General features: G+C 34.5%; 1 protein-coding gene across 9 annotated transcripts in view; it reads right to left on the bottom strand.

The window, feature by feature from the left end:
* Adamts6 (a disintegrin-like and metallopeptidase (reprolysin type) with thrombospondin type 1 motif, 6) overlaps nucleotides 1-24,041 on the bottom strand; it is a 210,178-nt gene that overhangs the window by 90,852 nt on the left and 95,285 nt on the right. For 7 of the 9 annotated variants that reach the window (XR_003950407.1, NR_136938.1, XM_006517516.2 and 4 more), the window contains 3 exons: nucleotides 15,659-15,766; nucleotides 7,837-7,982; nucleotides 5,838-5,901 (listed from right to left, as the gene is read on the bottom strand). Coding sequence is in view for 7 of the 9 variants with exons in the window: in XM_006517516.2 (XP_006517579.1) it covers nucleotides 5,838-5,901; nucleotides 7,837-7,982; nucleotides 15,659-15,766 (318 nt within the window). In the remaining 2 variants the exon portion in view is untranslated. The remainder of the gene's footprint in view (nucleotides 1-5,837; nucleotides 5,902-7,836; nucleotides 7,983-15,658; nucleotides 15,767-24,041) is intronic. The other 2 variants (XM_030247122.1, XM_006517517.3) reach the window with 1 other exon arrangement.

Below are 24,041 nucleotides of genomic sequence, written 5' to 3'. Positions count from 1 at the left end.
TGTATGTATGAATAACATTATATGGACTGAACAGGTTACATTTAGGGAGATGTAGTCATATATATATCAAGAACAACAAATTTTTAAAAAACCATACATTTGAGTAAGAGCAAGAAAGGATATATGGGAGGGTTTAGAGCAAATAGGAAATTATATAATATTATAATGTCAAAAATGAAAGAAATAATTTCAAAAATTGGTTCAATGCCTTAATATATATAGTACAATCAAATTTTACTCTTTCTATATATTACATTTTCCAGTAAGGTATTCACATCATTAACTTAAATCATGCTGGTTAAATAGTATAATGTATATAAGGAGTTTCACATTCTATACATAGTTTTAAGAAAGAGGAATAAGAAACTGCTGAAGAAAACAAATCTACCTGTTCCGTAGTCAATAGCTTTAGATGCCTGTACGTAGGACATTCTAACAACCACAGCCATTTTTTTTTTGAGCAACTTTTGAGCAAAGTTTTTGTTAGAGGATTAAACACAGAACAAATATCTTTACTTCTGACAATGGCCTGATGGATAGTCACATCATTGCTTACCTTTAAATATTAATAAAAATTGTCAGAGATCAGCCACTTATAGAATTGTTACCTGAGTTAACGAGCCCTTAGTTTATGCATACAATTATGTTGGGCAAACCTCTTGGAGAGAGAGGGGAGGAGGAATGGGATGAGGAACTTTGGGAGGGCAGACCAAGAGAGGGGTTACAACTGGACTGTAAAAAATAAAAGTAATAAAAATAATTTTAAAAAGAAACTGAGTTGGAGACATATAATTCAAACAGTTCATTAAAAAAACATAAACAATTCTAAGTGAAGAAATGCTAAAAAAGTTGAAACAAGTTAATATGGAAGAGTCAAGGCTATTGAGCTATAGGTCAGGAGGTAACATAAACAAGCAGGTAGAAATGTCCAGCGACTCCTGTGATAGCGAGCTCATGTGAAAGGAAAAGGGGAGCACAGTGTAGTACACATTTCTGTGTAGGTTCACCTGTTGTCCTAGTTAGTGGCCCAAATTAATGCAGTTATAACCTATTTTGTTCTATAAAAACAAGGCTACAAGAGAACAGATTACACCAGTAGTTTATCGTCATCTCAACTCTTCTAAATTTATACTAAAAAACCAAAAATTTAAATATTCCAAGCCAATTCACTACTGGGGAGAAGGGGGAGAATTCCTTTTGGTCCAGAAGGAGGAGATGATTGCAGTAATAGGTCAAATACACATTCAAACACTCAATAAAATATAGCACCAGCCCATTCGACTACTACTTGTATAATTGCTACTTCAATTGCTAACAATGGAAAGTAATAAGTTCAGAGATGAACATTTGTGCTTTAGCCTACGTCTGTTGTTTCCTGAATCTTCTTAACAGCATTCTGACAGTTTCCTTAAGAATCTAGAGGTAATGTAAGCGAATTATGTCTATTATGTTTGCAAGCGACTGGTTTAAGGATAAGTAACCAGCTTCCTGGCAAAGGAATGAATGAAAATAATAAATACAATAAAGTCGATTGAGGGAACAAAGTCCACTGCAATAACTTCTGCCCTGTCTTCTTCTTTAGAAAGAATCACTACGACAGTTTGATCTCCTTTCTTCTGTAAATATTATCAGGGTGAAAGTCTACTTCTTTTATGTTACTCTCAATATAAAAATCAAGAGCCATGAATTCTGTAGTGTTATACAATATGGTATAATATTTAGATGTAACATATTGCACATATCCTCTCATAGAGTTTCAAACATTTCTAGATTACTTATAATGCCTAAGGAAGCCTGCATGAGGCTCACAGATACAGAAAATAATTTATATTTTTAAAATGAATCAAGATATATTTGCTTTGAAAGCCTTATGTATAACACAGTTTTTCATGATTTTTCTATTGTATAGGTAAATTCTAGTTGTGTATTGACAAACTGATCACAACTAGACACATATGACTGTTCAAATTTAAATTAAAAACTGTTCTTCAGTTATTCAGCCACATCACATATCAAATGCTCATTAGTTAACAGGGCTAGTGTTAGCAGCTACCAGGCTCAACAGTAGATATAGAGATTATTTCCATAACTTGAATCAAGTTCTTTTAGATATTTCAGGTCAATAGACTATATTCTATAAAACTTTAATATATATTATTAGATAAATTAAGGCTTGTTCTTGAGCCAAGTTATATTCATACAATGTATTAATTTTAACACATGAAAAATAAATTTTAATATGGTAACTGAGTTACTTCAAGTTCTGAATCAATAAGGTCAATAGTAATGAAGAAACAATTAATTATATATGCATCATGATTCAGTTATCTCCTTATAGTTCACTAAATGTTGAAATAAAAGGCAAAAAATAGTAACAGAAATTCTAGCATACCAATACTATATTCTACAGTTTGAGCTTCTAATACAGCCCTGAGTATAGGCAAGGGGAATAGGAATGGGTTTGTCATTTTTCTCATATTCAGTTGCCTAATTGTATTACTTACATTGAATAATGCCTATATTATTGTATGTTAATGTCTTCAATTATATAATAGTAAAAGGTGATGTGAAGTGGGAAATGGGTTTGCGTTTTTTACTCCTCCTGAATATTATGATACTTGATAGTATGATCCCTTTTATCCTATATAAAATCTTTGATCTGCTGGCATTGGTGAATGCTATTAATCTAAATCAGTTTGGGACTTAGTGAATAAGGGTAATTTTCCCTCCTGAGTGTCTTCAACATTCACAGGAAAGAGCCATCAGTCTTACTAGCTGGGAAGTTCTTTCAGTTGCTTCATCTCCACTCAACTTTGGATATACATCCCATCCCCACCTTCTGGAGTCTGCTCATTTGTTATACCATAAATTCAAATATATTTCTTTCTGATCTCAACTCTTACCCAACTCACTCTATTTTTATATTATACTAGTCTTATATTGTTTTGATTTGATTTGGGTTATGGTTTTACTTTTATGTCTTTTTAAGTCAGTTTCTAATTTTCTCCCACATAGCCCTCCTTAGACTCTACTTTCATTCCTTTTATAGTCTCTGTCTCAACACTTTAGTCATTAAATTCCCATTGAGGCACTCTCTGGTATGCTATACTCTTGTCTTTTTCCAACTGGTTCATATCATACATAGCTCTTTCAGGGGCTTCTAAATGCCTTCAAACAGATACCAGGCTATTAGCAAACTGGTTTTCACTTCATTCTTCTTTAATAAAATTTATTTCTATAGAAATGAATCCTTAAATTCCTAATCAGCCATGTGCCAATTTTACATATGTTTATAACATATGACTTGCATCAACAGACTTATTATTCTGTAGTGAATCCTGCATTTAAGTGATTTCTTGGAAATACAGAGTTGGCATTCAACTTAAGTGCATGAATAGTGCTAGTAACTTGAAAAGTCTTATGATTAAAGATACATGTAATTACTCTAGGATCTAAGTTAGCAGATTTAAATTTGACAAATGGGTGTAGTAAAAAGAGACAAAAAAGAAAGGAGTGCAGAAGTTTACAGTTTAAGTACAGTATTCAGGAGAGGCCTAATTGACAAGGAACACATTGAGTAAAGAAAGGATAGACAGATACAAGGATACAGGCAAAGGGAGTGGTCAAAACAAAGCCCTAGAGAGAGCATGACTGGTATGTTTAAGGAAGGACATCCAGGTAGTTAGTTGGAGCAGAGTAAATGACGAGGAATCTGCTAACAGATTAGTTCAAAGAAACAATGAGTGTCAGATTGTATAAATCGTAGCTTTTGTAATAATTTCAGATTTAAATAAATGGTGTGGAGGGGACTAAAGAGTGAGGATAACCTGACTTAGTCTGTCTCCTATATTGAGGACTGGAGGGTACAATATTAGTAGTAGCAAACTGGCAAATGAGATTACTAAAGGAGTTGATGATGAAATTTAGTAGCAAGGCAGTTGCCTAAGCATTTGTAAATCCTGGGCTTGATAACAAGCACTTCAAAAAGTAAAAGTCTATTAAATTGATAACTAGAAATTGCGGTAACTTGGACCAGAGTAGAAGTGGCATAAGTAGTGAAAAGTTATCAAATCTGACATGTCTTTTTAAGACAAAAGCCAACAGAATTTCCCAAGGGATTGCATGGCTACAGACGGTGAGACAGAAAAGACTGGGTGTAAAACCTCTAGAATTTTGGTGCACACTGATAGAACTGACATCTAAGGTTAACAGAGAACATTGTGGAATAGTTTTGTAGATAGCATTACTATGCAGTAAATACTACATGTTTATTAGAGGTCTAGTCAAGTAGTAAGGTATGGGCCTGATGTCCAGAGATGACAACTGGACCAAAAGATACAACTTTGGGAATTGAATGATAACATTGTCAAAATCAACGAAGCCAGATGAGATCAGCAATAAACTGGGTGTTAGTAGAAGAAAGAAAGTAAAGGACCAAGCCCTTGGTAGTCTAACACAAGGAACTCATAGAAAAGAACCAGAACCAGCAAAGGAGAATGAGGACAACCAATATTATAACAGAATAAGGAAAAAGTTAGAATGAGAAGGAATATGGAAACCACAACCAACCATTGAGTTTAGCAAGTCCTGAAGGCATCTATGACTTGATAACAAGCATGCCACAGTATAATGGAGGTAAAAAAATACAAGAACAACTTTAGGAAATATTACACAATGTGAATTCAACTCAGTTTATATGGCTAAATCTTTAGAGCAATGTGGTTGAAATAACTGGCAAGGGGATCTTTCTTTGTTTTATTTGCTTTGGAAAATGCAGAAAAGAACATGTAGGAACAATTATCTACACATATATGAATTCCTAAGGAGTTAAGGCAGGAATAGAATGGAAAATGTGAATGAAGTTTAGGATGGTAGGAGTCTGATATTATAAAATAAAACACTGCATTTTTTACACAGGATAGAGGAGAAAGAATGATCTCAAAGGAACAACCAGTCCACAGTGAGCAAGGAGAAAAATAAGAAGCTCCCATTGCAAACTACAGAGGAAGCAGTAGATCTGAAGGAGAGATGGTTTCCATTACACCAAAAGGTAAATGCTGTTTTTAATATGAAATATCTCCCATAGACTTGTGTTTGAATACTTCATCTCCAACTGATGGTGCTAATTTAAGAGGTAGGGTGTTGTCTAGAGGAAGTATGCCAATCAGGGCCAGCTTTGATGTTTTGTAATGTAGCCTTACTTCCAATTCTTTCTGATGAACAGGACTCATGCTTTGCTGTCATGCTTTCTTTACCAAGATGGGCTGTATCCCTTCTGGATTTGTAAACTAAGATAATCCCTTTCTCCCCTAAGTTTCGTAGTCTGAGTATGTTATCACAGCAACAGAGATGATATTAACACAGTAAAGATAACAAAAATTCAGAAAAGCCAGACAATAAAAGACTTTGCTGATAATGAATCATGAAACGTCAAAGGCACAGAAAGATTTTCATGGTTGCCCTTCAGGACAGAAGATACTAAACACTATAATGTTGGAAAGGGACTGAATGCCAAGAGATGAGGGATGATGTCGAAGTCTGAGGCTTCTCACTGTGAGGAAGAGAAGATCTTTATAGACCCAAGAAACAGAGTGTTGAGGCCATGAGTTGAGGCTGGGATGTTGAGGGCATGTGTGGATTTCCCTACTGGTGAGCTTCCATCTGGACCTTCCTCATGGCCTTAGAGATGGAATTGACAGTCCTCGGGCTAGCTTTTCAGGAAACCCATGTGACCCTTACACACATGCATTTCTGATTAAATAACCTAAAGTTAAAAGCTTTCGCTGCCTGGAAGAAGAGTAAGCTAATTATTCATGACAAATTTTTGGTTTACTTACATCTGTGTTGCAAGAGCGGTAGCGTTTCCTTTCACCAAGGCAATATTTCCCACCTCCTGAAGGTCTGAAAAAGAACATTTTTTAAATATGTGATTATAATACATATATCCATACAAAGGATACATACATTGCTTGATAAAAATATCAAAGTTTACTTTAAGAAGATACAAAATGTAGCATTTTATTAATTATTAAAATAATCATGATGATAATTGTTAACAATGAGTATGGTTATTTGACATGAAATTAAGGCAGTACATATAAATAATTCATACAACTTAAGAGTTATGATTTGTATTCTTATAAAAATATAATTAAATTAGTATATTTAATTATCATAGTACAGTAGTACTCAGTTCAATGACGTTTAAAAAACATATTTAAAATGAAAAGCCATTTAAATTGTATTCAATAAAAACTATAGTCCTTTCTTAATGACTTCCTGGGGATAGATCCAGTTCACACTAAATAATACAAAAGTGTATTTTCATTTAACCTCAACATAACGTTTAAAACATCAAATTAAAAATAAGATGGCTTTGCATTATATAGTATTATATTACTTCCAATATCATGAAATTTACAATACCAAATATTTGCTTTCATAAATAAACTTTTAAAGTATTTAGAAGTAAGGAAAAATATATGCCATCATTTGAGTGTGCTATTACTGAGTAGAAACCATCTTCCTTTTTGAAAGAGGTCTAGATCATTCTCTTATGTACCTGAGTCTTAATTTATCATAAGGATTCACATTTTCAGATACTGGCTTATAGCAGTATATGCTGAATTTAGACTTGGACTTGTTTAAGAAGGGATCAAGTATCAGTAGATTTAAAGTATATTTTGAAGTCCAATGAATTGATCAATTTGAACCAACTTGGGAGAAATGGACTATGAGGTCAACACAAGACTGTGGTTATGGTGGCAGTCATGGTTGGTTTATGAATTATAAGAGGAATCTCTGTCTAGTAGGAGGGCAATAACTGCTTGAAAGTGGGAAGATGGAATTCAGAGCTATTATAAATAAAACTATTTCTAGGTTTAAAAAAATAGAAACAAGGCATTTGAAGAAAGCCAAAAGTCCTATGTTAAAATGAGAACAAATAGAAAAATGAAACAAGACCATTCTTTATTCAGATAGGGGTGGGTAGAGATGTTATAACTTCATTCTTGAGTAAAGACTAGTCAGCAAAATGGTCCTCAGCCTCAGTTCTAGGCATTATGGGTAGGGAGGCAGAATATAAAAAAGCAGACTAAAGAAAATGTCCGTCTGTCCATTGGTAAGATGGAGAAGAAATAGAGCTACCAAAGAACACTTATGGGCTGGCCTTGCCCCGCAGGAACGCTGGCTGGAGAAGAGAGTAGTGGGAAAGAAGCAGGCTGACCTGATGGAACAGTCCTGGACGAAGTAGCTCTGGGAGAGGATCAGGAGGAGCATGTGAATGGAAACCACTTTAACACATGGGCAGGATTGTCTTCACTGTGATTTGTGATGGAAATCAATGCATTTCAACCCCTGAAGCCCTCTCATTGGTACTTTTATTAGTAATGTGGCAGTAATAATTTTATGTGACATGTGAAAACCCTTCTTTTTCCTGGGAATAATGGTAATGTAGCAAAAAAAAAAAAAAAAAAAAAAAAAGGCCTAGATTCATCCATAATTCAGTAGTTTTCAGAGAAGGAGATCTGATTATTTCTAGCTTACCTAGACAGACAATGCGTTTCTATTTTAAGGTTTGGGTTATTTTTGTTTTTGTTTTTCTTTTCTTTCTTTTTAAATTTTTTTCTCCTAATTTTTATTTATACAATAAGGGGAAAGGAAGAAAAAGAAGTCTGTGTAACAAAGATCCTCCACTTTCCTGGACCCACGGCTTATTCCGAAGACAAGCATTTGGCTTGCTAGGGAAATGTTTTTACAGATAACACGTGAAACCACAGCTTTGAATCCTTTCCAACTGTGTCTTTTTGTTGGCTCCGGCTTACTTTAGCTACTTACGCTGGACTGTCACAGTGTCTTAGAGACGAGGAGACACCTCCTCCGCAGGTCCTACTGCACTCGCCCCACAGTGACCAGGAACCCCAGCCCCCATCAATACTCTGGGGCCATGTGCCAAAAGGAACACAATCTCCCTGATAACACCACTGTAAAATTACACAGAAAACACAGAATTAGTTTTGAGGCACATAGAGTTATGAAGAGATGTCCGTATACATTATAAAAGTTACATAATGACCAATTTTAAGCGTTAGCATTCTTGAAAGTACAGAACAGGCTTTTAACTGTGTTTAGACAATGGTAAAGGTGAATATGATTTGCTGGGCAGATTTATAGTCTCCAACATGTACCAGTTTAGAAGCCCTGACTTTGGTGGTTTTTCTTTATTTCTCTTCCATACTTTTAGTGTTTCTTATTATAGAGTTAGCTATAGGCCTCAAAACTCATTTTTAGATATTATAGTAATTCTTTGAAAAATCTTTATATTAAAATGATAACACATTAAGGAAAGCTTCCCACTAAGGAGATTTTATGATAGTAATTGTTCATTCTTTAAAAAAAAGAAAGAAACTGGTTGAGGTTATAATAGTGAAAGAATGCATTGTGGCATTTCATCCAGGAGCAGGACAGGCATAATAAAAGTAATGCCAAGACACTAGGGACTGGGCACAAACACCTTATATATATTAACTAGCCATATGTAAGGCCCCTGTATGAACATGCATGCTGGAATTCTGCTCAGCTTTCCTCTGTGCAATAAACCACACAAACTGCATCTAAGGAGAGAGCCTAAAATAATTTATCAGAAAGCAGACATCACATAATTAGCTCATATGTCTAGCATGGTAAATCTTATTTGCAGTGTATGGCAAAAAAAAAAAGTTTTCTTTTAATTCAAGCATTTATAGGTTTTTGTTGGTATAGTTTATAAATTATTAAACATTAACAAATTAAATGTGCTATAAAAGTGATATGTTTATATGGATAACAATAGGGAACAGTTATATAGTTAAATACTGTCAGCAGAATCACACAATTAAGAAGTTGAATGTTAAATAAAATATGGGACACTTAGAAGGTAATCATATCATCATCCTAATTCTTGCGAATATCATATGCCCCAGTACAGGGGAACGCCAGGGCCAGGTAGTGGGAGTGAGTGTGTTTGGGAGCAGGGCGGAGGAGGGTATAGGGGACTTTTGGGATAGCATTTGAAATATAAATGAAGAAAATATCTAATAAAAATTTGCTTTTAAAAAAATAAAGATGTACATGTGAAAAAAAAGAATTAGGATGATGATATGATTAACTTCTAAGTGTCCCATATTTTATTAAACATAGCTTATGTCCTCCATTTCAATTCTCTTCCCATTTAAAACAATTTAATTATCTTATTAATGTCTTCTTTGTTCACTCCCCTACTTAGAATACACTTATCCTTGAGAATATCACATGGATTTTGTTAATTTGTAAAATTCTGTTCCTCAGACTAGCCATATTTTAAGGATGTCACAGAAACATGTAGTAACATATTAGAAGAGGTGAAGAACCTTTCCAAGGTCACAGGCACCCTGTAAAATGAAGATTTCCTCCAGTACTATTTGGTATCTAGTATACATGCAGAAATCATTACATGAATTATTATAGTTAAATTGTTGGATTCTGTGTTACATTTTAGTCACTATATACCAGAAAAGATCTAGAAAAGATTAAGGAAGACAAACTAATATTTGTTTCCTTGTCATTTCAGACTTCCTTGAGAATACCTATGATCTGTAGAGAAATATTTTACTGTTTATAGCTTTGTTGGGATAAAAGAATACTGAGGGCCATAGAAATACTAAAAGACATAATGAGTATTTAACAATTATTGCTGTTTATATTCACAAAATATAGGGCAGTGAAAGAGTCACACAAATAGTCTTGCTTTCCTTTTGAACTTTATTTTGGGCTAGAGTGGAACTCAGTGGTCGATCAGATCCTTGGCATCCAAAGATCTAAGCATTCAATCCCCAACATATACATAATTTTTAATTAGCTCACAAAAATTGATTTTTCATTTTAATGTTTTCATACATGCAAGGAACTCTGCATATATATAGTACACACACACACACATATAATTATATTCTGTTCTTATTTGACCCGATAAGCATATAAAAATGAAGATTTTGAGTGTTCTATTGTGTTTCTATTCTTTATTGCAAAATTGTCAAACAAAAGCTCTATTTTCACAAGGGTGAATTAATTTCATTTTAAAGTATGAAGCTAGCTATATAGATATAATCCAGCTTCTCACCTTGACTCTCAATGGTTATATCCAAACTTGTAATCTTGGATGGCTCTAACTAATACTCTTGTTACTACAGACCCAATTATCTAGGTAAGTTATATATTTCTTCTTCCTTGTGCTAATTTAAGTGTAGTTAACAAAATTCTAAAGCTGAGATAAATGAAACTTCATGTTTTTTTCTTAATTTTCACATTTCTTTTAAATTAAATGAATATTCTTAAAGCATTATCCAGAAAGCAGTGATTCTTTTAAACATTTTCTTTAAAACCAGTCCTAATTAATAAACAAAATCACTTATTGAATTACTACATTGTTTAACTGTATAATTCTCATTTGCTAATGAGTTTTTGTATTTTGGGGCTTATTGAGACAATATACTCTGTAGCCAGGCAGGACTAGAAGAATTAACTTTGAAGCTCAGCCTGGTCTGAAATTCATGATAATCTTCCTGCCTCTATCTCCTAAGATATAGATATATATAAGATATCTTAAGATATAGCTATATATATATATATCCTAAGATATATCTATTATAGATATGAACCACAATGCTTGGGAATGGTTTTCTTTTTGCCTGGAACTAATTTTTAATTATTTACTATCTTGCTATAAACAGAACTAGATCAAATTAGCATATGTAATAACTCTAAAGAAATCTTTTTTAAAAGAACTGATATTGGTGATTTAATCCAGAGCAGTTTCAGATCAGAAGAGCAGAGGGCTGGAGCACAGCACTACTCAAAGTCCAGTGTTCCCAATGAGCAGTTGTGTGGCGGTTTAGGCTACATTTCAGTCCAAATTCCCAATCAGAACTTGTCATCCACACTCTTCACACTTCTGGGGCATTTGTTGTTTTTTTTAATTAGGTATTTTCCTCATTTACATTTTCAATGCTATCCCAAAGGTCCCCCATACCCACCCCCCCAATCCCCTACCCACCCACTCCCCCTTTTTCTGGGGCATTTGTAAGAACCATTTTGTCCTCACACCGTGGGTTTATTTGGTGCCCAGTAAAAACATAATCTATTCTACCTTAGGTGAATTAAGAATAAGGTTACAAATGCACTGCTATATATCCAGTGCTTTAAAGGCATGCAATAATCTCTTCCTAATCCAGCCCTATGCTTCCATGCAAAGAAATTAGGGATCAATGTCACTTATATGTAAACCCAAATGCTGGCCTATATCTTAATTGAATCTTATAGAATCATTAAATGAATCTTCTGGCAATAAAACAAATATTTGAAACTTTCTTTGTGGTTATGAACAGGGATTATAAGGATTGGGTTTTGATTATCCTTAATATCCTGTTCAGTAACAATGCCAACACTACTACTGAATTTCGTACAATCTAAATCCTTATTTACTATTTCATCAAATACAGTATCCCTAATTCCTACCCAAGGGGCTATGGTTAATGCTATATCCAAGTCAAGTTCTTTGGCTGAAAGTGATATAGATTGATTTGTAGGAGACTGACCCATGGACACGCAGTACCAGCACACCGTCTGGGCTCATCAAATTTCCTCCTTTTAATGCTACTGTCCCTGAGCACATCCATTCAGACCATATGGTTCTTATTCAGTTTGTGAATGGCTTATTCAGGCAAACATCCAATGACTGTAATAGCAATGTCAGACCCCCCAGGACTCACGCAAAGATCAGTTTTTAATTTTTTGGCCATATTTCTTATTCCATCTGCTAAATGTGCATGGAACAGTTGTGGAACATTTGTGGAACCGTGCCTCCGGGCAAGCATCCCACAACTTTTGCAGCCAGAGTTTGACGAGATCATCATGGATCCAATCCCCTGGCTATGTCTATGCTATCACTCAAGTGAGATTTCTAACTCCTCCCTTTAAAAAAATTTATTCAGACAACTATCAACAGCTTTGGTTATATCTACTGGCTTGGATGGCTAGATTGGGTATAGGTTACTTCTTATTCTTTTTGATGAGAGTAATTTTGAAAATCAAGGTTAAGATCATAATTTGTGGATACTCTATTTCCATCTCTAGAGCCATTTGTATGCCGTGTGGCATCTCCTGCTGCTGGTTTATGAGGTTTGAGCCTGGCACAAAATGATGCCAAGCAATGATATTGAGAAAGTCTGTTTAAGAAGCTCACTCCCATGTAATTCTCTCATTCCATTATCACATCAGGTACGTAACAGTTGGTTTGCTATCCTATTAAGGTTCCCATTCTTTTATCAATTTTCATGTTAGCACATATTAGCTCAGTATTATGCCTACATTGACTTCTTGCTGTGATTTCTTACCAATTAACTGCAACATGTTGATAAACAAGGAATTCATTTACTGGAGAAAATTATATTGCTATTGCCTACCTCATGTAATACTTAATTCTACTTAATTTCTATAGCAATGAAATACTGCCCTTTTCCAATACACACAAATCATTATCAGAAGATAAATTAAAATGGAAGTATTTCAGCTATGAATTAGAAAGGCCAGTACTGGAGCAGTATAGTATAAATTGTTGTGTATTGTTGGGTTCTTCATGTAAAAACAGTATCTGCTTCATTGAGCTTTGTCAATAGAGAAATGGAGAGATGTACCTGACATAGTAAAAGTCCGTTTAACATAGTATCATTGCCATCGGCATTATTGGCAATGTCACCTATATTTACATGGCTAGATTAAACTAACCACAAGGTTGATCAGATCAATTGAAATTTCCACTTTAATTTTGTCACCAGGACTAAGAATGGTTTTTCATTTTTTCATTCAAAATTCTGAGTCCTGAGTTCTCATTTCATTTCCAAATAAACATTTGAATTTCAAATAAAAGCTCTAAGTCTAAAATTTGTTTAGTAACAGTAAACAAATATCACTGTTAATAACAAAAATTTATAGAAATAAGTAATAAATATAGTCAATGAGTTAAAAAAGAACTCAGCCTACTCATCTTTCCCCCCCCCCTTTTTATTTAAAATGCAGGTTAATTTAGTTCTCTAAAGTCTTTTTTAAAAAAATCAAATTTTGTATGTATGCATGTGTGTGCACATGCACACATGATGTCCTATTGTACTAGGACTTCATACATGCCAAGTAAAATATTATTTCTCTAAGCTAGCCTCAGCAATCACTCACCATTAAAGTCTATATTGACTAGTCTCACTAAACTGCCCAGGCTAACTTAGAACCCACAGTTCACAAATAATGGCAATTACTGGCACATGCCCTCAGCACACTTCATATATTCATTCTTGTTGAGACTTTGAACTAATTTTTTTATATATTGTTCCTCTAGGTAGGAATCTGCATTGGGTTTTTCCCACCCTCAGGTTCATTCACTTTAAGGTTTGTTAGTACCATTCCTAAAACTATCCATCATCCATGCTTCTGAGAAAATGACTAAGATGTGCTTTATATATTAGCTTTAGAGCATGCCATCCACCATATTGACCTTACGATAGTACACTATTGTGTTGTGAATAAAATTGACATCTTAATTCACAACCATTACTGTACGTGTAAGGCTCTTAGTAGTTTCTCATGAGTCCAGGTTATTCTGTGGAGGTATGTCTAGTCTGGGAGCTAGTAAGGTCTAGGAAGACAAACTAAGGCCCAGTATGGAGCTGATGAAACCAGAACCATCCTCATTTCAAATGCATTTATTAAAATTATGCAGGCTTCATTTGAAAAAAAAAGGGGGGGATCTGAAAGTCTACTAAATTAAGAATATAAGCCTTAGCCAAGTGGTGGTGACACACACCTTTAATCCCAGCACTTGGGAAGCAGAGGCAGGCAGATCTCTTGAATTCAAGGTCAGCCTGGTATACAGAGCTAGTTCCAAAACAGTCAAGGCTACACAGAGAAACAGTGTCTTGAAAAACAAAACACAATGTAAGCCATTAAGAAGGAAATATATATTTGCCCTATTTTATTCACATTGTTTTATCTATGCTTATTATTATTCATGTTTAAGAATAATCCTGACTCTATTTACTTAAATAACTTAAATCCAGTATTGTGCCCTTGTAAATGTTTTCTGAGCATCCCCCAAATTTGTAATTTCTAAGAGATATTCAGTCTTCATCACATATATGCATATAGTTATATGATGTGATAGTTAAAGGCCTGCTATCAAGTACAGCACACACACACACACTAAAATGCATTTAACTTATTAGTGACCTTGAGCCATGTATATTCAAATAGCCACTACTCATAGTATAATTACTAATATCTGAAGATAATATAACTTTTAGAATGTCCGTCAGAAGGAGATGTTTACTCATTGTCTCTTTCTATAGTGCTAGGAGTCAAACCCAAGTCCTTATGAATGCTAGGCAAGTATTCTATCTCTGAATTACATCTCTAGGTCATGAATATTTAAAGACAAATATTTTTCTGCTTAAAAAATGAAGTAAAAGAAAAACTCACCAAGTCTATTGATAGTGCTATTCTAGGGGAAGAGAAACTAACTCCGGCCAGACCGTGAAAGAACAGTCAATCAGTGAGTGGCTAACAAAGCAACAGATCCCACTGCAGCTTCCTCCTTCATTTGTACATTTCTTTGCAGATGGATGTAAATTGCTACTTGTCCTTGACAAGGACCGGCAGTCCAAAATAAACCTAGACTGTTGTTTCAAGAATGTGGTTCCTAATATTTTCTATTACTTCAGTGAAAGAAAAAAGCAAAAGAAAGAATTTTTGTAGTGTATGAAGGTCTCTGTATTTTTATTGGCTACTTACAAATTTTGAAAAAAAAATCCCTAATCCTTTAAAAACAGCCTTACCAATTCTTATATTTAGCATAATTTACCAACATTTCCAAACCCAGCATGGAAAAGCCATCAACATGGCACTAGGTCATGGGTCCTGAATGAAGCCGTCAGCAAGAATTAATAAACTGTGACAGCTGCCCAAAAACTTTCATTCTTTTTATTTAAGTATCCCACTGCAAGCTGAAATTCAGTGTGATCTTTGTTGAAAGTAGCCAAGCTCACATGGAAGAAAGCAGAACAGAGAAGAGATGACAAGTATTAGTTATAAATTCACTCCATAGAATAAATTCTAGAATTTATGTATATAACAATTCCAGAGAATGTTTGTAGCAGAATATAACTATTTTTTCTGTTTGAACAGGTCTTTTTCTCTGTGGCGCTGAAAATTGAGCCCAGACCTTTATACATTTTAGAAAAGTGCTCAACATTTCAGTTATATCCCCACCCCTGCATAAACAATCCTTAGAGAAGATTTTTTAAAAGTCAGACGAACATAAAATAATATTATCTAGCCATAATTTCCATGTCTAATAAAGTACTTTGTTTTATTTTATTATTATTCTTTTTTATGAAACTGACACAAAAAAGTTAACTCCTTATATTTCATAAGTAAGGCATATTTGTAGATATAAAGATAGGACAACTACCACTTGATTAGAAATATATTATTTCAAAGTACATCTTAAATGATATAGATGTCCAGTGTGTAGACATCAGCACTGGATATTGACCAGTTTAATCTATGTGCCAAACAATTAACAAATCATTGTACTTACCCCTTTCTCAATATTCCCAGTCTGACACAGTGTCCCCTCAGCAGCTGGAATACTGTTGGTGACACAGCGGTTGCTTTTGCTGAGGCACCAGAGCTCTCTACACACTTCCTAGGAAAGAAGGCAAAAGCAAGTTGATCAGGGATAGAGGGTAAACTCATGTGTATTTCTTGCACAGAACACACAGTTATTCAGCATCAGTTGCTGCTGTTGAAAAGAGGATGCAAGGAGATATTTTCTCAGAGGGTCAGTTTTTCATGTAGCAGGACCACTTAAACTTAAATCTAATCTTGATTTAGTAGATAAAGTAAATCTTATTATTTTATACTAATGAAGATCTTTTCATGAAAGTATACAGATACGTCATTAATATGGGAGAATAAGAAAAAAGAATATAGAGATTTTTTATGGATAAAAATGTGTAACAGTACAAACAACAATTTAACAAAATCTAACAAAGCATTACCAGGTAAATAATTCCTTACACAACATTCAAATAAAAATTATTTTATATGCTCAACATCCTTAATCATCAGGGAAATACAAATCAAAACAACCCTGAGATTTAACCTCACTCCAGTCAGAATGGCTAAGATCAAAAATTCAGGTGACAGCAGATGCTGGTGAGGATGTGGAGAAAGAGGAACATTGCTGGTGGGATTGCAAGCTCGTACAACCAACCACTCTGGAAATCAGCCTGGCAGTTCCTCAGAAAATTGGACATAGTACTACCAGAGGATCCAGCAATACCTCTCCTGGGCATATATCCAGAAGATGTTCCAACTGGTAATAAGAACACATGCTCCACAGTGTTCATAGCAGGCTTATTTATAATAGCCAGAAGCTGAAAGAACCCAGATGTCCCTCAACAGAGGAATGGATACAGAAAATGTGGTACATTTACACAATGGAGTACTACTCAGCTTTTAAAAACAATGAATTTATGAAATTCCTAGGCAAATGGATGGATCTGGAAGGTATCATCCTGAGTGAGGTAACCCAATCACAAAAGAACTCACATGATAGGCACTCACTGATAAGTGGATATTAGCCCAGAAACAGAATACCCAAGAAACAATTTGCAAAACACATGAAACTCAAGAAGAATGAAGACCAAAGTGTGGACACTTTGCCCCTTCTTAGAATTGGGAACAAAACACCCATGGAAGGAGTTACAGAGACAAAGTTTGGAGCTGAGAAGAAAGGATGGACCATCCAGAGACTGCCTCACCCAGGGGTCCATCCCATAATCAGCCTCCAAACGCTGCACTATTGCTGAAAGAACCCTGATATAGCTGTCTCTTGTGAGTCTGTGCCAGTGCCTGACAGACACAGAACTGGATGCTCACAGTCAGCTATTGGATGGAACACAGGGCCCCCAATGGAGGAGCTAGAGAAAGTACCCAAGGAGCTGAAGGGGTCTGCAACCGTATAGGTGGAACAACAATATGAACTAACCAGTACCTCCAGAGCTCCTGTCTCTAGCTGCATATATAGCAGAAGATGGCCTAGTCAGCCATCACTGGGAAGAGAGGCACCTTGGTCTTGCAAACATTATATGCCCCAGTACAGGGGAACACCAGGGCCAAGAAGTAGGAGTGGGTGGGTAGGGGAGCAGGGAGGGGTATAGGGGACTTTCGGGAAAGCATTTGAAATGTAAATGAAGAAAATACCTATTTAAAAAATTGGAAGCCAGGCAGTGGTTGGTGTACGCCTTTAATCCCAGCACTTGGGAGTCAGAGGCATGCGTATTTCTGAGTTCGAGGCCAGCCTGGTCTACAAAGTGAGTTCCAGGACAGCCAGGGCTATACAGAGAAACCCTGTCTTGAAAACCAAAAAAAAAAAAAAAGACACCAGTATTACTGAGGTTCTTATGTAAGTGTTTTTTGAGAGCACACAGAAGCTGTCTTCCAGAGATAGACAAGATTATACCCTGCACTGTAACTGGACTTGGGAATGAAAAAAAAAATTTTTTTTAAACCTGGTAGGAGGGGAGAGAGGCACAGACAACAGATGTACTGTAGAGTAGGTAAGAATTTAACATATAAATGTAAAGAAATATAAAATACATTTTGGAGTCATTTTGTAATCTAAAATCTAACTTTTGTGCATCTAAGCACAAAATCTGGAAATGTTACTTTCAGCTTATCACAATGGCAGGTAATGTTCATAACGCACTGCTGTTTATGACACTTTAGCTGTGTGCAGCCACCTTATCTCCTTCCCTCTCAGTATCCAGGTTCCTGACTCAACAGAATTATGAAACTTTGCTAATACTGACACTATAAAATATTATGTAAGTTTTAAGATTCTAAACTATCTATGTCTAAATAATTTGCCTCTGTAAACTGTTATATTTATTTTTAAAATTAACTTTAGATTAAAAATACTCAAAAATGCTATTCTTTTACATGTGATCATCAATTAACATCACCATCATTGATATGAACTAGAACTATGAATCAAAATATATTTTCTATAATATAATATCAAAATACAGATAAACTAGTATATAGCACTTAATCCTTTCACCTTTAGGTCTCAAGTGATATTTTAACTCTCCGGAGACAAAGAAATCATGTGACATCGACAGACTTGAGGCATAAAGCATCAGAATATAGAAACCGATGACATACAAATGGAAATGCCAACAGTATACTTTAGCATGTTCCTGGAATTCTTTTGGATTTCTATTAGGGTTGACATCTATCAATCAGGAGGTGAAATACAATATAGATTAGGCTTTAAAATGTTTTAAGCTAGAGAAATGGCTCAGCAGTTAACAGCACGGGTTGCTATTGCAAAAGACCTGAGTTTGGTTCTCAGCACTCTCATGGCAGCTCACACTCATCTGGAACTACAGTTCTGGGGAATCCAATGCCCTCTGACCTTCAAGGGCACCAGGCATGCACATGGTACACAGACACACATACATCAAAACACTCATACCCACAAAATAGAAACTAAATCTAAAAACTTTAAATATACTTAATAATTGTAACCTCTATTTAGAAACTAGTGAGCTGAAGTGAAAACATTAGAACATCTTTATTAAATATTATAAATTCTGATATTAGAAAAGATCATAATATCAACCTAAAATGATCCTTTTATAGTGAAACTAAATAAATATACTTCCTTGTTCTTCTTACAATGTATTTTTCAGTTCATTCTTTCAGTTTAATATTTTCAAAACAATATGACTGCTACTATTTACAGGTTTTACAATACTAACCCATATGCAAAAAGGCTATACAAATTCAAAGAAGTTCACAAAGACACATTTAATAGAATAATGTATTTAAAATTTGAAAAATGAACTTATCTCTAAACAAGAGATTTAATATCTCCCTTTTTTTTTTTTTTTTTTTTTTTTTGGTTTTTCAAGACAGGGTTTCTCTGTATAGCCCTGGCTGTCCTGTCACTGTGTAGACCAGGCTGGCCTCGAACTCAGAAATCTGCCTGCTTCTACCTCCTGAGTGCTGGGATTAAAGGCGAGGGCCACCATGCTCGGCATATCCTATTCTTTTTGTTAGGTGTAAGTCTTACTTCAAACAAAGGTAAAAGGAGCCTAAAATGTACCTTATACATAATCATACAATGAGAATTCTACTATTGAAAAAGACAATACTCAGAGCATCCATTAGTAAAACATACAGTTTAGTTGTGTTATAAAATGCTACTTTCTGAAAGCCCCTTTAAGAAAAACCTCACTCAAAGTGGTAGATGATTGAGGTTCAGTTATAATATCAAAAATGACAATACAGCCTTCCTCAGTGTTTGGGAGACAGATTTCTGTATCTCTTAGGAGCTTGTTCTTTAGTGGCTTCCTGAAGATTGAAATTTTGCTAGGTAATTAACTTATCACACAATACTACCTACATGAAGCAAAGGGCTACAAATCTACACTGGAAAATACAGTTAGTCATAAAGATCACTGAACACTTTGACAATAGAATTCACAATTGGCATTTAACCTTGAATAAGAAAGAATTTAATGAATTTAGGAAGATAATGTCAACATAGAAGAAAAGTGCATTTCAGACCAAATAAGAAGTTCTAGAATACTGGAAACATATTTTGATAGACCAGTTTCCTTGCATATGAATATTGATTAGTGAATAAACTCTCATGAAATTTTCAAGCTATGGTAAAGTAAACTGCAGGTTGAAAGTTTTGTATCTCTTGAGATATTTCTATAAAACAAAGATCATACTTGTCAGGTTTTCCTAAATGAAATAGTAATAGGTACAGTTAGTTGATGGGAATATTGTTTGTTTCCCGAGCTTATTTCTCAAGCAACATTTTTCTTGCATGTGTTTTTTATTCCTGACAGAAGTTCAAGTTTAACACGATCAAGTTCATGACTTCTCTAGTTGAATACATCCTTGACTCTGTGATAGGGTTTCTTCTAGTATCTTAAGTTTCAGAAGACTCAGGAAAAATCCGGTATTCTGCTGGTCCTCAAGTTTAAGGAAGGGGAAAGAAAAATCAACAGCTCTTTGAAGAGACATTTTTGTTAAGAAACAGTGAATGAGAGTGAACGTTGAGATAGAATCTTTAATTTCATGGTATCAACTACAATCTGGAGGAAGATTACCTGGTAATAAAAAGAGTGACAGCAACATTCTCTTTCCATTTGCTAATATTTCTTGAGAATCTACCACACATCAGACATAATGATAGCATAATGAACAAATACTTTCATGTAAAATCACAGGGATCAGGGAAACTTGTTCTTTTATAAAACTAAAAGATAAAACTAAAGAAACAATATCAATACAGACCATATTTGTCATGACACTCTTTCCTATATATATATATATTTACATACCACTTACATAATTGCTCACAAACACCAGGAAAGTATATCAGGTCATAAGAAACTAGTTGCTGATAGTTGCGAGCCTCTGTGTAGGTGCTGGGGATACAATTTGGTCTTCTGCAAGAGCCACCAGCTCCCTTAACCACTGAGCAATCTCTCTAGTCCTAACACCACATTTTCCCCCAATTTTAATGAGTCATAATCATTTCTTAGGTTTTGTTCTTTTTTCCTTTGTCAACGTTAACTAGAGACTGTAATGAGGAAGGCAGAATCCATATGCTTAAAGCTTTAGCATGCTTTTCAAACTGTTCCTATAACTAAAACTAAAAGTTGGCAATCGTATTCCCCCAATTAGGGGACAGAAAATTTTCTTGCCTCCTAAAAATTTGTCCAACACCCACTATCCAAAATGTGTTGGTTAATGTTGATTTAGACAGTTCTTGCCAGTGCTGTGAATCCAATTTCTTTTTTGATATAGATCCTTTATTAATTAACTAAGCAAAGAATTCTTTTCCCTATTTCTCTGAACATATACTTAATTTATCCTCATTTTAGCTGAATTTACAATTCTAAACTGATATTACTCTTACCATAGCATTTGAAGATATTATGATCACTTGTAACTCTAATGCTATAAATGCTTTCAAGAATTTGAAGGTTTATTTTAGTGCTGTTTCTTTGCCCTATCTGTTGTTTTTATTTTTTTAATCTACTTCAGATTCATGCTCTGAGAATTTGTACTTTTCTCTGATTCTGGCTCCCTTAACATACATCTGTCTTACCCTTCCCTACGCCTATTCAGCATAAATTAAACCTCTTTTTAAATGCATGTCTTTTACCTTTCTGCCAGTGTTTCCTTATCTTATCTCTGGAGACAATGATGGCTGGCTTCATGTTCACTATTAGATTGTGCTATTTGTTAGTCACAGTCAGTCTGTCTTCAGAGAACGCATTTTTGGTCTTTCCTCATGCTATAACTTTTGAGTTAGAGAAGCACTTTTGTCAAGTGCTTTTGTTTCTGTCACTATTTTGAGGTTTTCATTCAATCAGCTTTCAAGTTGATTTATTTGCTTTGTAGTAGGTACCTGATAAAGATTTTTGCTTTGTTCTCTTGTGAGGTACAAAGTAGTGCTCTGATTTCTTAAAGTAAGTTATTTTTCACCCAGAAATATATTAGCTCAACTAAATCCCTGCTGGCACTTCCCCCAGAATCCCAATCTACTAGCGCTTTGCTATCTAAATCATACAGCTATCTAAATCATACAGCACTTTCTTCCTCAGAGGTAGGTCTATAAGGGCATTTGCATGCAATAGAGAGCACTTTAATAAAAACTGAGACTGAAACCCATTTGTCTGCCTGTATTTTAAAAATTAACATGAAACAGCAGTAATCTGGTTAGTGTCCATTCTGCAGCCCTATTGCAGTGAACTCGATAAACTTATCTTTAAAAATTAATATAAAAGATGTATCTTTCTCCTGTTTTTTCACCTGGTCTCATTACTTCAATAGAATCTGGGTTTTAGAAAAGAAGCTACCAACCCATTTACTATGACCAATAAAGAAAGATCTCCTATAAAATGCCTCATGATTCCTCCACAATTATGAGGAATTAACTGTCCACTTTGGGAGAAACTTTAACCTTTTGCTATGTTGGGTCATTGGTAGTAATTGCACAAAAGTCTTGATGTCAACATTACACTATCAGTAGCATTATCAACATCTGTTTGCAACTCCATCAATAGCTGATTGCAAAAAAAGATGGTCAATGAAGGGAGCAAAGCCCCAAAATGGTCAAGAAGAGCATAAGCAAAAGTAAATTGAAAACACTAACCCTATAGCCTAGGTTAAGTCTGGGGACTTAATCAGCTTTCAAGTAAAAATTTTTGCTTTGTTCTCTTGTGAGGTACAAAGTAGTGCTTCAATTTCTTAAACAAAGGATAATACATGCTCACTTAGTACTTGAAGGGAATAATCACATTAAGTAGGTAACTTAAATGCAAGGGATTTTAGCAAGGGAATAAAACAAACAAACATGATTTAGAAATTCTAGTTAAATAATCACTAATTTGAAGGTATTTTTAAAAGAAAATGAAATAGTTATAATAAATGAAGGGAAACCGGGAAGATCCATAACTAATACAAAAGTACTGACCTTTAAGCCTATTTATGACTCTGGAACTAAGATTTGTCTTGGAATTTGGGGAAAATAAAAACCAAAGCAAACTTGTAACAATTATATGTCAAGTAAACATACACATTTAGATTCCAGAGACTTTTGAAGTACTACAATATTTCAGTGTCTTTTACTAAGTAAGTCCATATTAAACCACACTATGCAGTTTACCTTAATATATGGTGCATATTTACCTTAGGATATCTAAGAGAAACAATTCTATTTCTCTTAATACACCTGTTACATATTTAATACTTGAAATTTTAATAATCTAGAGATCTTCTGTTTTAGAAATTAGATGGCTGTGAGTTTTGGAAATGTTTTTATAGAGAATAAAAACAGCATTAGCATTTAAAGGAAACACAAAGTGAATAAACACTAAACCCAAACTTCTTGAGCTCATTTTCTTCAAACTTTTCTCATATGTGTTGTTTCTCAGTGTTTTTCACTCTTTTTCTCATATGTGTTTCTCAATGTTTTTCATTCTTTCAGCAACATTATCTTCAATTTTCTCTGCATCTATTTTTAAACATTTTTAGAGCTTAAAATATTAAAAAATATAAACAATTCTTAATGATAAAGCAATAATGACTTGATCTTAATTTGTAGTGATAAATAATCAACAAACGGGATAAGGTATGAAAGCATTAAAAACTGTAGTCTGTAGACAAGAAGAAAATGAACAATTTGGATGCAGAACAGAGATATCAAGCTGGAACTGAGCTGGCAGCTATACTTTTAGATAGAGTTCACAGCGCAGGGAGATGCTATACAAGCTATTGAGGTGGTGGGTAGAAAAGTCAACCATAATCATTTAGAATCATAGCCTGGTTAAGAACCTGGTGTGCTAACAATAGTAATTTTCCAGGCAAGATAAGCTCCTGTTGTGTGACATGACAATTTTTTGAGAGTAAACAGCTGCTTCTTTATTGAACCTAAGTCCTGCTCTGTAGAAGACATGCATAGCTGCAAGAACGTTGTTACAAGCCCTACAATGGGATGGGAACTGTCCTGAATGCAAGTTATATAGACTCCAGTAGGGAAGGGCGCAGTAAACAAAATGAAAATAAATATTATATTAGAAAGTAATAAACACTAATGACAAGCAAGAAAAAAATTATAGGACTTATGCATGTGAGAGCATAAACATGAATACGTTTAGGTAAGGTTATCAAGAAAGGCATCATTTAATTAAAAGTAATCAAATAAGCAAAGCAATTATGGAATAATAATAATTCCATAATAATAAAACAATATGGCCTACACTTACTGAGAGAACTTTTTGTATAACGATCAAACAGCAGGACTGTATCAAGGGAATTTCCATTTGTATAGAGTTAAAGGAGAATTTGAGTCAGTATGTGGCTCAGAATCTTCCATGCTTTCA

This window comes from Mus musculus, chromosome 13, assembly GCF_000001635.26.
Source record: "Mus musculus strain C57BL/6J chromosome 13, GRCm38.p6 C57BL/6J".
NCBI classification, from domain to species: domain Eukaryota; kingdom Metazoa; phylum Chordata; class Mammalia; order Rodentia; family Muridae; genus Mus; species Mus musculus.
This window is presented reverse-complemented; position numbering and strand designations above follow the sequence as displayed.